General features: G+C 44.8%; 2 protein-coding genes across 2 annotated transcripts in view; one reads left to right on the top strand and one right to left on the bottom strand.

Annotated features, from left to right (window-relative positions):
• The window catches only part of ADGRE3 (adhesion G protein-coupled receptor E3), a 65468-nt gene extending 57514 nt beyond the window's left edge, over positions 1 to 7954 (bottom strand). The window contains exon 1 of the mRNA XM_021713096.1: positions 7579 to 7954. Within this exon, the coding sequence (XP_021568771.1) occupies positions 7579 to 7954 (376 nt within the window). The remainder of the gene's footprint in view (positions 1 to 7578) is intronic.
• Positions 7955 to 12068: 4114 nt separating this feature from the next.
• Positions 12069 to 12500, top strand: part of ZNF333 (zinc finger protein 333) — a 17862-nt gene continuing 17430 nt past the window's right edge. Inside the window, exon 1 of the mRNA XM_008059487.2 lies at positions 12069 to 12120. Within this exon, the coding sequence (XP_008057678.2) occupies positions 12084 to 12120 (37 nt within the window). The 5' untranslated portion in view covers positions 12069 to 12083. The remainder of the gene's footprint in view (positions 12121 to 12500) is intronic.

Genomic DNA, 12500 nt, shown 5'->3' with positions numbered 1-12500 from the left:
GAGAACATGTGGTACTCAAGTTCTTTGTTTCTGTGATAGATCACTGAGTATGACAGACCCTAAATCCATCCAAGTTGCTGTGAAGTTCACAATTTTGTCCTTCTTTATGGCTGTATAATATTCCATCATGTATATGTACCACATTTCTTTTATCCAGTCCACTTTCAATGAGCAGTAGGCTTGGTTCCATGTTTTTGCTATTATGAAGAGTGCTGCAATAAACGTGTGTGTAGGTATCTTTTTTGTAGAATCATTTGAGTTCCTTGGGTATATTCCCAGAAGGCAAATTGCTGGGTTGTATGGAAGGTCAATTTTTAGATCTTTTAGAAATCACCACACTGTTTTCCACAGTGTGGAAATGTACTAATCTACACTCTCACCAACAGTGTAGAAGTATTCCCTTTGCCCCACACCCTTTCCAGCATCTATTGACGATGGGCATCCTGAATGGAGTTAGGTGGTATCTCAGTGTGGTTTTGATTTATATTTCTTTGATGATTAGTGAGGCTGAGCATTTTTCATGTATCTGTTGGTTGCTCATATGTCTTATTTTGAGAAGTGTCTATTCATACTTTTTGCCTATTTTTTAATAGGGCTGTTTGTTTTTTTCCTTTTGGCATGTTTGAGTTCCTTGTACATCTCCAGAACTTATTCGTCTTACATAGCTGAAATTTTGTACCCTTTAAAAAATATTTCCTAGCCGGGCTCGGTGGCTCAGCCTGTAATCCTGCGCCTTTTGGAGGCTGAGGTGAGTGGATTGCCTGAGCCTGCGTGTTCGAGACCCGCCTGGGCAGCGAGACATCATCTCTACAATAAATCAAAAAATCAGCCGGGCATGGTAGCGCATGCCTGTAATTCCGGCTACTTGGAAGCCTGAGGCGGAAGGATCGCCAGAGCCCAGCAGATCAAGGCTGCGGTGGCCGGGAGTGGCCACTGCACTCCAGTCTGGGCGACGGAGTAAGACTCCAACTCAAAAAAAAAAAAAAAAAATTCCTTATTTCCCTTTCCCTACAGCTCCTGGCAACAACTATTCTACTCTATGCTGGTGCCTTGATTTTGGTCTCCCAGGCTCCAGAACTGTGAGAAATAACTTTCTGTTCTTTATAAATTATAAACTATAAATTTGTTATAGTAGCACAAATGGACTCAGACACTATTATAAAACATATTATGAAAATACTTCTGCATCATTCAATATTGTATTGCTACTTCACTTTTCTTTTGGAGTCAGGATCTCACTCTATCACCCAGGCTGGAGGACAGTGACATGATCATGGCTCACTGCAGCCTCGACCTTCTGGGCTTAAGCAATCCTTCTGCCTCAGCCTCCCAAGTAACTGGGACTACAGGTGTGCACCATCGTGTCTAGTTGATCTTTTTTTATTTTTGTAGAGATGAGGTTTTGTTATGTTGCCTAAGCTGGTATCAAACTCCTGGGCTCAAGTAATTCTCTCACCTTGGTCTCCCAGAGTGCTGGGTTTACAGGCATGAGCAGCGCACCTGGTCACCATTTTACTTTTAACAACTTCACAGTATTACAATGTATGAAACTATTTACTCAGTCTTTTTAAAAAAATTTATTTTATTTTAAAGATGTGGGGTACAATTCTGGATTAGGTATACAAGTGGTCATCGTACAGGTAAAGTTCGGGTCTACTTTTCTACTTAGTCTTCTACTAATGAAACTCAGGCTGTTTCCAGTTTTACCTGATAACAAATAGTGCCGCAATGAACATCCTTATGTGGTTGAACACTGAGATCCTGTACGGCTATTTCTACAGGGTAATTTGCTGGAACTAAGCCAAAGGGTAAACACATTTGAAACTCTGATTTATTTTTTCCAAATTGTGCTTAAAAAGATTTATAAGACTGGGCACGGTGGCTCACGCCTGTAATCCCAGCACTTTGAGAGGCAGAGGCCAGAGGATTGCCTGAACATGTGGGTTCAAGGCCAGCCTGGGAAACATGGCAAGACCTTGTCTTTATAAGAAATCAAAAAATTAACTGGGTGTGGTGGCACACACCTGTAGTTCCAGTTACTTGGAAGGCTGAGGTAGAAGGATCACCTGAGCCCAGCAGGTTGAGGCTGTGAGCAGCATGCCACTGCACTCCAGCCTGGGTGACAGAGGGAGTCTCCCATTCAAAAAAAAAAAAAGAGAGAAAAAAATTTATAATTTTTATTTCTTCCTCCTTTGATCACCTCCTCTTCACCCCTTGGGGGTGAACACATGATACCTGACACTGGACAGATGAAACTTAGGCTGTTTCCAGTTTTACCTGATAATTTACAGTCACATATAGCCCTTGGGAGGAGGAGCTACATGTCATGCAGGGCTAATGGGGTTGCATTTAAGAACAGAGTGAAAAGACAGGGGCTTTGGGAGGCAGGCTTTGTAGTAGCAAGAGGGTGAGGTGGCCCTTTCTTTTCTAAAGAGAATGTGATTTTTTTTGTTTGAATAATTCTGCAGGTTGACAGGGAGTTAAACCCTGCTACTCAGGGATGAGCAGGAACTGTGTCTGGATCCCATGATAAGGAGGATCATTTTATTAGGGAATCTTATCTGTGGGAGCAGAGTAGGAAGGAGGACTTACTGTTAGGCCATTCAGGGCCCTCCTGGTTTCCCCCAGATGTCATGGCACACATAATATTGAACTTTAATTTTAGGCCTTACACCACATCTCCCAAATGAGACAGTCAAGCTCAAAGAAGAAAGACGAAAACACTGAGCCATGCAAAAGTCCACCTCCCAGACGCAACCAGGCTTCACACTAGTGACCAGTCTTCCATCTACCCCTATATGCACATAAATGCCGGGAGAATGATGTCAGAGCAGATTGACGGAAGGGAGAATTTGTTATCCAGTTTTGGCAGCCTAACTCATTTCATCACTTCCTATTATTCTCGCTCTAGAAGTCAGATCTTTCCTTCCCTTGTCCCTCTCATAGCCAGCTCTAGGCTCCACCAAGCGGATGCACCATCACCGGAATCCCAATCTAGCAATGCAGAAAGCAAGAATTTCACAGAACTTATGCTGACGAAGGTACCAGCAGCTACACAAGGTTTCTCGGGGGTACCAGTGCCAGAGGATGAAGAGTTAGCACCCAGCACCCAGGGTTGGCCACATGGAGATATAGACTGTGGGGTTTGTGTCTGTCATGTGGGAAATTATCACCATGCAAGGACAGGCTCCAAGGACGTGACCAGGCAATCCATGCTGGAGGTCACTGAACAGAAAGGCTCTCAGACAAAATTAAAATGTCCAAGTCACATGGTTCATTCAATACATTTAAAATACATAATGATATACAAGAGGAGAGATGGGGAAAGTTAAGACACTTAGGGCACAAGTGAATATGCTGAGTCCTAGTGTAATCAAGCATCTCAGTTTTGAAATGTATTTTAAAGTTTTTTCTCTCTCTTAAGCCTTGAAACATATTTTAGAAACTTCTTTGCACTATGCATGCTTATCTGACCACATGCTTGCTTAGAAATCCCGGGGGCTAGTCCTAAAAGAGACTGACTACATAGAAACCCCAAGGGCTAATCTGAAAAGAGCCTCAGGGAAGTCGTGAGATGGTTGATCCATAAACTGACTGCAGCTGAGATAATACCAACTGGACTTCCAGGATGATGACCACCCCAGACAAGCCATCAAGACGCACCCTGTGCTGTGCCCACGTGTTTCCCCATACCTTGTTTCCCTTTTTAAAACCTTGAAAATCTGAAATGGTTTAATGTATGAGCATGACCATCTGCCACCTTTTGGAATAAAATCACCTTTCTTTCACTGCCTTTCATGTAGTGTACAAGCTACACGTGGCCAGACCTGTGTCAGTTACACTAGGGCACACAATGTTGTATGTCTTGTCTCCTTCTCTGTCTCTCTCTGTTGTGCCAGACTTCTCTGCTGATGATGTGGCTACGAGGACAGAGATGAGGTTTGAGCCAGGGGTCCCCAGACAGAGGGAGCCTTGGACAAATGACGCATGCTTGCACTCTTGGACAGATGAAGGGGACAGTAACCTTGACCATTGCTGTAGACATCAACTAACCTGCTGAGTGACCATGCTATTTCTCGGGTAGAAGACTTGTGGGTCCCAAATTGGTGTCATCAATGGGTGGCAGATTAAAAAACCTCATGAATATTGCATGCTTCATGTTTTTTTCTATGAGAGGACCAAAAAAGAAAAAAATCCCAAAAAAATCAGAATTATTTTTTGGAGGGTGGCCCTCTCATAGTACAGGCTTCCCCTGCTAGGTAAGTGTCCTAGAAACCCATCGGCATCAGAGTACCTGCTGGCATTATTATGAGAGGCTATGTTTGGCTTCAGTGAACTGTTTTTGGAGATTCTATGTGTTTATCCATTTCATGATGGGTGACTTACAAGTGCACCTGCCCACACCGCACTGAGGGTTCAGCAGTTTTTGACTAACAGTGGCATGACCCCCTCCCCCCATACCCTACTCTTCTTATTCAGCCTATCTGTCCCTGAGCAACTTCTGTTTGTTCCTTTGGATGAAAAAGTCCTCAAAGGGAAAGGTTTTGCCAACATGGAAGAAGGCGAAACAAAGAAAACGCATCAAAATTCACAAGTTCAAAACTATTTTGAGCAGTGGGAAAAGCATCTCGATACGTATATTATATTGCATCAAATAGAGAGTACCTTGAAGGTGACTGAAGTTTAAATATGTAAGAATAAATACACAATTTTTTATTAATAAATTTCATTTTTTGGGTTCCCCCTCATGTATGCAATGCATCACGAATGTCAGATGCCTCTTGCCCCTTCTCTCTTTTCTCTGTTTAACACACATGATCAACTTACTTACTTTTACTTAACACGTCTTGTGAGTTTCGTTCATCCTGCTTGTTTTGTTTTTTTACGGCAGAGCTGAACACTCTCAAACACCACCAGTGACTATCACAGTTTCCAGCAGTGCTGACAGGGTTTCTCTATATCAGTTCTGAAGAGTGATTTGGGGCATTAATCCTGGCTGCTTAACCTCCTAAAGAATCTCTGAGAGGTCAGGCGTGGTGGCTCAGCCACCAGCACTTTGGAAGGCCGAGGCAAGAGGATTGCCTGAGTCCAGGGGTTCAAGACCACTCTGGGCAACTTGGTGAGACCTCATCTCTACAATAAATCAAAAAAACTAGCCAGGTGTGGTGGCGTGTGTCTATAGTTCCAGCTACTTGGAAGACTGAGGTGGAAGGATCACCTAAGCCCAACAGGCTGTGGTGGCTGTGAACGTGCCACTGCAGTCCAGCCTGGGCAGTAAGAGTGAGACTCCAACCCCCCAAAACAAGAGTCTCTGAGCTATTAATAAATTCATTTCCAGCCTACAGTGCTGCAATGGACTGAGTGTTTATGTTCTCCCAAAATTCATATGCTGAAATCCCACCCTCTAAGGTGATGGTATTTGGAGGTAGGAGCTTTGGGAGGTGACTAGGTCACAAAGGCAGAGGTCTCCTGGGCATGGAATTAGTGTTCTTATAAAGAGATTCCAGAGAGCTCCTTTTTCCTTCCACCATATGATGACACAGCAAGAAGATGGCTGTCTATGACCTAGGAAGTAGTCCCTCACCAGACATTGAATCTGCTGGTGCCTTGATTTTGGCCTTCCTCAACTCCAGAGAAATAAAATTCTGTTGTTTAAAAGCCACTCAGTTTGTGGTATTTTGTTAAAGCAGCCTGAACAGACTAAGACAAGTACTGAGTTGGATCTATAAGGTGGGGAGACCCCAAAAATCTTGGAATTTATTTATAAAAAAAATTGTGATTTAAGCCATGTTTGGTGGCTCAGCCCGTAATCCCGCGCCTTTGGGAGGCTGAGATGAGTGGATTGCCTGAGCCGTGGGTTCGAGACCCGCCCGGGCAGCGAGACCTCATCTCTACAATAAATCAAAAAATGAGCCGGGCGTGGTAGCGCATGCCTGTAATTCCGGCTACTTGGAAGGCTGAGGCGGAAGGATCGCCGGAGCCCAGCAGGCCGAGGCTGCGGTGGCCGGGAGCGGCCACTGTACTCCAGTCTGGGCGACGGAGTGAGACTCCAACTCAAAAAAAAAAAAAAAAAGTGATTTATTCTTACACGTTAAACTTCAGTCACCTTCAAAGTACTCTCTGTTTGATGCAATACGCCTATTAAAATGCTTTTCTCACTGCTCAAAACAGTTTTTGATCTCATCAATTTTGATGTCTTTTAGTGCTTATGCTGCTTTTTGTTTTACCTATTCCACATCGGCAAAACTTTTCCCTTTGAAGACTTTTTTCATCCAAAGAAACAAAAAAAATTTCTCAGGGTGAGATCAGGTGAACAGGGAGGGTGGGACATGGGGGTCATTCCATTTTTGGCCAAAAACTGCTGAACACTCAGCACGGTGTGGGCAGCTGCATTGTCACGGTGGAAGCACCAGTTACCTGTTTGCCACAACTTGGGATGTTTCTTCCACAAATCATGATGCAACCTTTTAAAAACGTCCAGATAAAAATTTTGGTAGACTATTTGATCTGGAGAAATAAATTCCGAGTGTACAAAGGGCCCACCCTCCAAAACCAAAAGATAATTCCATTCTTTGGTCTCCCCTTATATTATCTACACTACATGCTTTTTTTTTTTTTTTTAACAAAAAAGTCAGATCTTCTATGTATTGTCTTGAACAGCTTTGCACATTTTATTTTTAGTGAGAGGCAACACGCATAAGTAAAATATATAATCCTATTTTTAGTATAAATATATGTACAGTTGATGCTTGAACAGGAGGTTGAACTGCACAGGTCCGCTTATATATGGATTTATTTTTCTGCATTTTCCACCCGATATTCTAAGACCAACCCCTCCTCCTCCTCCTCCTCAGCCTATTCAACATCAAGACAAGGAGGATGAAGACCTTTACGATGATCCATTCCTACTTAATGAATAGAAAATTTTTTTCTCTTCCTTATGATTTTCTTAATAACGTTTTTTCTCAAGCTTACTTTATTGCAAGAATACATCTAATATCTATTCTGAAGTTGGAAAGATGAAAATTAATACAAGATAAAAAACATAAAAATACATTAATGTTAATATACAAAGCATATTAATCCACTGTTTATAAGTAAGGCTTCTGGTCAGCGGTTAGGTTTTTGGGGAGCCATAAATTATACGTGGATTGTCCACTGTGCCGGGGTGGCTCCCCTAACTCCCTGTTGCTCAAGGGCCAATTGTATATAAAAACATAGACCAAAAAAATCTTAAGTATGGGTATATTTTTGTAGGGGATTGGATTAAACTGATAGGTAAAGGTAGAGGGAGTGGAGAGGCAGGAAAGAGAAAATGGTAACAGAGACGGGTCCATCCTCACTCTTCAAGCTCAAGTCCCGCCCACTCCGCCGGCTAAGTGCAAACCCCGCCTCCAAGCAAGTTCCGCCCCACCTCTGCCCGGGGAACCTAAGCCCCGCCCATCGGCCACAGGCCCCACCCCCAGCACCATCCTCCAGGCTCGATCGGACTCCACTCCAGGACCTAACTGCACCCTTCGGGGAAGAAAACTAGAATTCTTCCTCCGAGGTTCGACGAAGAAGGACTTAGCCTTCTACCCGCCGCGTAAGGGCGCTCTGGGCCCGAGAGCCCCAGCCACTTCCGCTCCCGGCGGCCCAGAGACCGGAAGCGGAAGTGAGCGCGGCGGCAGGAGGCGGCGGCCGCGCGGGGTTCGCGGCGCTCTGCGGTGGGAGTGTCTCCGGCCGCTCTGCAGGTGTGGCCCGGCCCCTCGGGAGGGCGGGGAGGGAGAGGAGGACACGCGGACGCGGGGAGGGGCCGGAGGACCGAGAGCGGCCGCCCGGCTGAGGTGCTTCCTTCCTGCGGTCGTCGCGGGGCCGGCGTGAGGCCCGCGCAGTTGGAGCGCATCTGGCGCCCACCGCCTCGGGGTCCCTCGCTCTCAGGTACTTCCCCCGTCCGGGCAGACAGGACTGTCATCCTGTCGAAGGGGAAATCCCGAAGTACAGTTCAGGTCCCGCAGCTCTGAATGTGACACTGGCCCCAGGTCTCTTCTGTGTCCCCCGATTTGTAGGGAAAGTGCTATAAGCGGGCACTCCCCTACCTTTAGTATGCAAGATAACTGTATTAGTAGTACACGTTTTATTTCATATGCTACCTAATTTTATCTGATTTTGCAACTGGAAAGTGAGGTTTGGGATTCCCTAGGCAATCTGGTTGAAGTGACTTGTCCTATTTATTTAAAAATTGTATCAAGGATGAAGAGATAACAAGAGATTTTTTTTGATGACTGAAAATTTTGCCGTCCCTTAGCTTAAGATCTGTAAGTTTAGTTTAGCTTCTGTTCCTTTTCCTGTCTCTTTCTCCTTTTTTTTCTATCTTTTTTTTAACTTCGATTGTGGGCATCCGTTTTTTTTTCACAGTGATGTAAGGATATCTTAAACCATTCCTCAGTTGTGTCACAAATGTTATTATCAAGGAAATGTAAACTGTTCATTTCTTTTCATGTCGGCTCCAATCATTACCCCAAGTGTGTGAATCACAAAGCTTCAAAACATATGGGTCTTGGTGAGGGGGGGGGAATGACGTAAGCTTTGTTAATACCAGAAATTCAAATTGAGCCGGCCATAAATGGGATACCTTTTAAAATAATGAAGTTAAAGCTCATTTCTACTGAGACATGAGAAAAAGAGATAATTCCAGAGGAAAATTAAGCATTAGGTTTCAGTTTTATGAGTGAGGTGATTGTTTCCAGAAAAACATACATGCCTTGTCTTGCCTTTTTAGAAAGAGTTAATATTGTTTCTTTCAACACCTGACAGCTAGTGTTGTGATGTATGTTGTGTGATGCATAAGCATTTCAAGTCGTTCTTATGTTTGATTTTTGATTTTTGTGTGTATGCGTGCCCAGGCAAGTGCCTTCTTTGTCTAGCTATACCGAATCGTTCTTGAGGAGTGTTGAGTTGATTTTTCAGCATATTTTCCTTTTTTTTTTTTGGGTTGGAGACTCACTCTGTCGCCCAGACTGGAGTGCAGTGGCCGTTCCCGGCCACCGCAGCCTCGCCCTGCTGGGCTCCGGTGATCCTTCCGCCTCGGCCTTCGAAGTAGCTGGAACTACAGGCGCGTGCTACCACGCCCGGCTAATTTTTTTATTGTAGAGATGAGGTCTTGCCAAGTTGCCCAGGCAGGTCTTGAACCCGCGGGCTCAGGCATTTCAGCATATCTTCACTGAGTTTCCCTCAATGAACGGGACCGTACCTGGGGAAATTGTGGCTGAAATAGATACAGTGCTTGCTCCTAGGGAGGTTTTATTCTAGTAGAGAAGACAGATTTTACATTAATAGTGAAAAGGACACTATGGGAACATGGAACAGGGGAACTTGGGGAGGAGGTGAGGGAAAACATCTGAAAAGAGACAAATGTTTGAACCTACACGATGATTTGCATGTGGCTAACCAAGGAGTCTAGCTGCGGAGTAGTTGCAGAGGAAACTTGACAGAACATTCTAGATGCACAGTCCTTTAGGCCAGGGATCCCCAACCTTTTTGGCAGCAGGGACTCATTTTGTGGAGGACACTTTTTTCCATGGAGTAGGGGGCTGGGGGGACCAGGACATGCAGTCAAACCTCACTGCTAATCACTGCCTCAGCTCCACTTCAGATCATTAGGCAGGAGATTCTCCTAAGGAGCACAAAACCTGGATCTCTCACATGCCCATTTCACAATAGTGTTTGCATTTTTATGAGAGTTCAGTGCTGCTGCTGATTTGACAAAGGACAGAACTCTGCTTGGCCGCTGCTCACCACTTGCTGTGTGGCCTGGTTTCTAACAGGCCACAGACCAGTACCGGTCTGCAGCCCGGGGGTTGGGGACCCCCGCTTTAGGCAGTGCAAAGCCTGGTGTGTTCCAGGAGGCCAGAAAAGACAGGAAAAACTAAAGTAGAATAAACCAAGTACTGGGTGGGTAAGTCAGGTTGGAGGGAAGGCAGGCCCTGAAGGTCATCGGAAACTTTGGACCTTATTTTGAGACCATAACAAAGCCAGTGAATCAGTTTTAAGTAGGGAAGTGACAAGATTGTGTTTGTGATTTAGACAAAACACAGGCTCCTGGGTTGAGGATGGACCAGGATGAATACAGAGTCCTATGGGAGCTTAAATAAGTTCAGGACTTGGATGATGGTAGTTGGGGCTTGATGATTGTGGAATCAGAAAAGTTGGAATGTTTGAGATACCTGTAGGAGGCAGAAATGAGAGAATTTGAAGATTGATGGATTCTCTCTACCACACAAGCAAGGGTTGGCAAACCGTGGCCTGTGGGCTGAACCTGGTCTGATGCTGGCTTATGTAAGTAAAGTTTTAAACAAAAGTTTACACTTTTAAACAAAAGTTTTGCTTATGTGTTGTTGATGGCGTTTTTGTGCTACAACCATATAGTTGTTTGCAACAGAGACCACAAGGTCCACAAATCCCAGGATGTTTACTATTTGTCCCTTTGTAGAAAAGGTTTGCCAACCCCTAATATATAAAGTACTTTGTGTTGGATATGGAGTTCAGAAAAAAGCAGACGCAGGTCTGTACTTACAAAGTTTACATTGTAATTGGAGAGAGAGGCAAAAATCATTTAAACAAATATTAGATCACAGCTTGATAAGGGCAGTTGAGAAAAAGTAGAGTGTCTTAGAGGTATTTTGAGGGAATATTAGAGGGGAATCAATCCTTTTATAAGGTGGAGAGAAGCAGTAGAAGTCACTAGGGGCTGTTGTCTGAAAGGTGGTTGGGGGCCCAACATGTTGCTTATTGAGATAAATCCCTGGTAAGGGGTTTTAGCTTAGCCACCCTGCTGGAGACCTATAAACTGGAATTACCTGGACGAAGCCCTTAGTCGGTGCTCTGCTTCCATCTTCACCCCTTCTTTTACATTATCCCTCTTTTATTGCAGGGAGAACATCTACTGAGACCTCAAACCCTGGCATTGGTGTCATGGTGAGGAGTCTGGGGGGATCCTGATGGCTGAGGGGGCAGATAAGTATGTACTCTGGACCCTACCCCTTCCCAGCAGCCGAGGAAGAAAGGGGAGGAGGAGTGTGGAGTGTCTTCATCCCTGTGTGGGGACTGGGGGCCTAGGGACATCTTTCTATGCATGACCTCTGGAGGGACCTGGTATGGGAGGAGTGTCCCACAGAAGATGCCAGGGGCTCTGTGCTTTATTCTGGAGTCAGCCTCCTCCAGGGCCATTCCCCCCATCCCTGGTGAGACCTACTGAAAACACATGTGGCTGTATACATTTGAATTTAAATTAATTAAACTTCAGTACAATTAAAGACATAATTTCTCAGTTGCTCTAGCCATATTGCTCAAGTGCTCAGCAGCCACACATTACTAGTGACCTCCTTTTTGGAAAGCACTGGCATGGAACACTCCCGTTGTCACAGAGAGACCTATTGGACAGTGCTGCTCTGGAGAATTCTGAAATTAAAAGGCCAATAGGATTCTCAGATGCAAGGGAAGTCCTACTTTCATGGATATAAAAAGGTTATGAAACACTTATATAAGTCTTGGGAGGGATCTTAGGGACTTCACGAGAATTAGGAGGTCAAACCTAAATTTGTGATGCCATAAATAAGGAGTTTAGGAAAAACTCTCTAAGCTGGGAAGGACAAAGTCTGCTGTCACAGGTTAGAAGAGTTAGAAAGAGAGCCAGTACTTACACTTTAGGATTTGTCCAAATGTTAAAAGAAAGTAGAGATTTTTGACTTGGTGGGCCATATGATCTCTTTTGAAACTACTTAGTTGTGCTGTTGTAACATAAAACCAGCCATTGATGATATATAAACAAATGGGCATGACTGTGTGCCAATAAAACTTTATTTACAAAATCAGGTTGTGGGCTGGATTTTCTGCCTCCTGGTGTAGGGAGAGCTCCATGTCTGGACATTGTGTTGGGTCTCCCTTCCCCAGTGACAACAGGGATACACGGTTGTGGGGGTGGTCTTTGCTGAGCCAGAATGTGTGTGCTGTTTCAGGAATCAGTCGCCTTCGAGGATGTGGCCGTGGGGTTCATCCAGGAGTGGGCATTACTGGATGGTGCACGGAGGAACCTGTGTAGATACATGATACTGGACAATTTCAGGACCCTGGCCTCCAGGGGTAAGGCTGGTGTCATGCTGTTCTTTCTTCTACCAGCTGCCAAATTCTTCTTAAGCACTTTACGTTATGACCAAGACAGATGTAGTTTAAGTCTTGTGTGACTTATTGTCCACTGGCTTCCACAGGATTACAAAACTCCATCTGCTGCATTGCTTTTATTCTCTCTACAGTGAGGCCCTGTTTGGGTCTCACTGAGATTGGCCCTGAACTGCAGGTGTTAGAGAGCCTTCTAGGGCAGAGAGAGGGTGTTTGTGGTCCTTATGAACGAGCTCTGCTGAGTTCATGAGCAACTGGGCTATCCATAGACTGGCTCAGCCTCAAAGTCTGAAGCCCATGGGGAAGCTGGGACTGGGTAAGCCCTTGTTTTCCACGGCAGCCCT

The sequence above is a fragment of the Carlito syrichta genome, unplaced genomic scaffold, assembly GCF_000164805.1.
Source record: "Carlito syrichta isolate Samal-C Ts95f unplaced genomic scaffold, Tarsius_syrichta-2.0.1 Scaffold304165, whole genome shotgun sequence".
NCBI classification, from domain to species: domain Eukaryota; kingdom Metazoa; phylum Chordata; class Mammalia; order Primates; family Tarsiidae; genus Carlito; species Carlito syrichta.
Note: the sequence above shows the minus strand (reverse complement) of the source record. Positions and strands in the feature narration are given on the sequence as shown.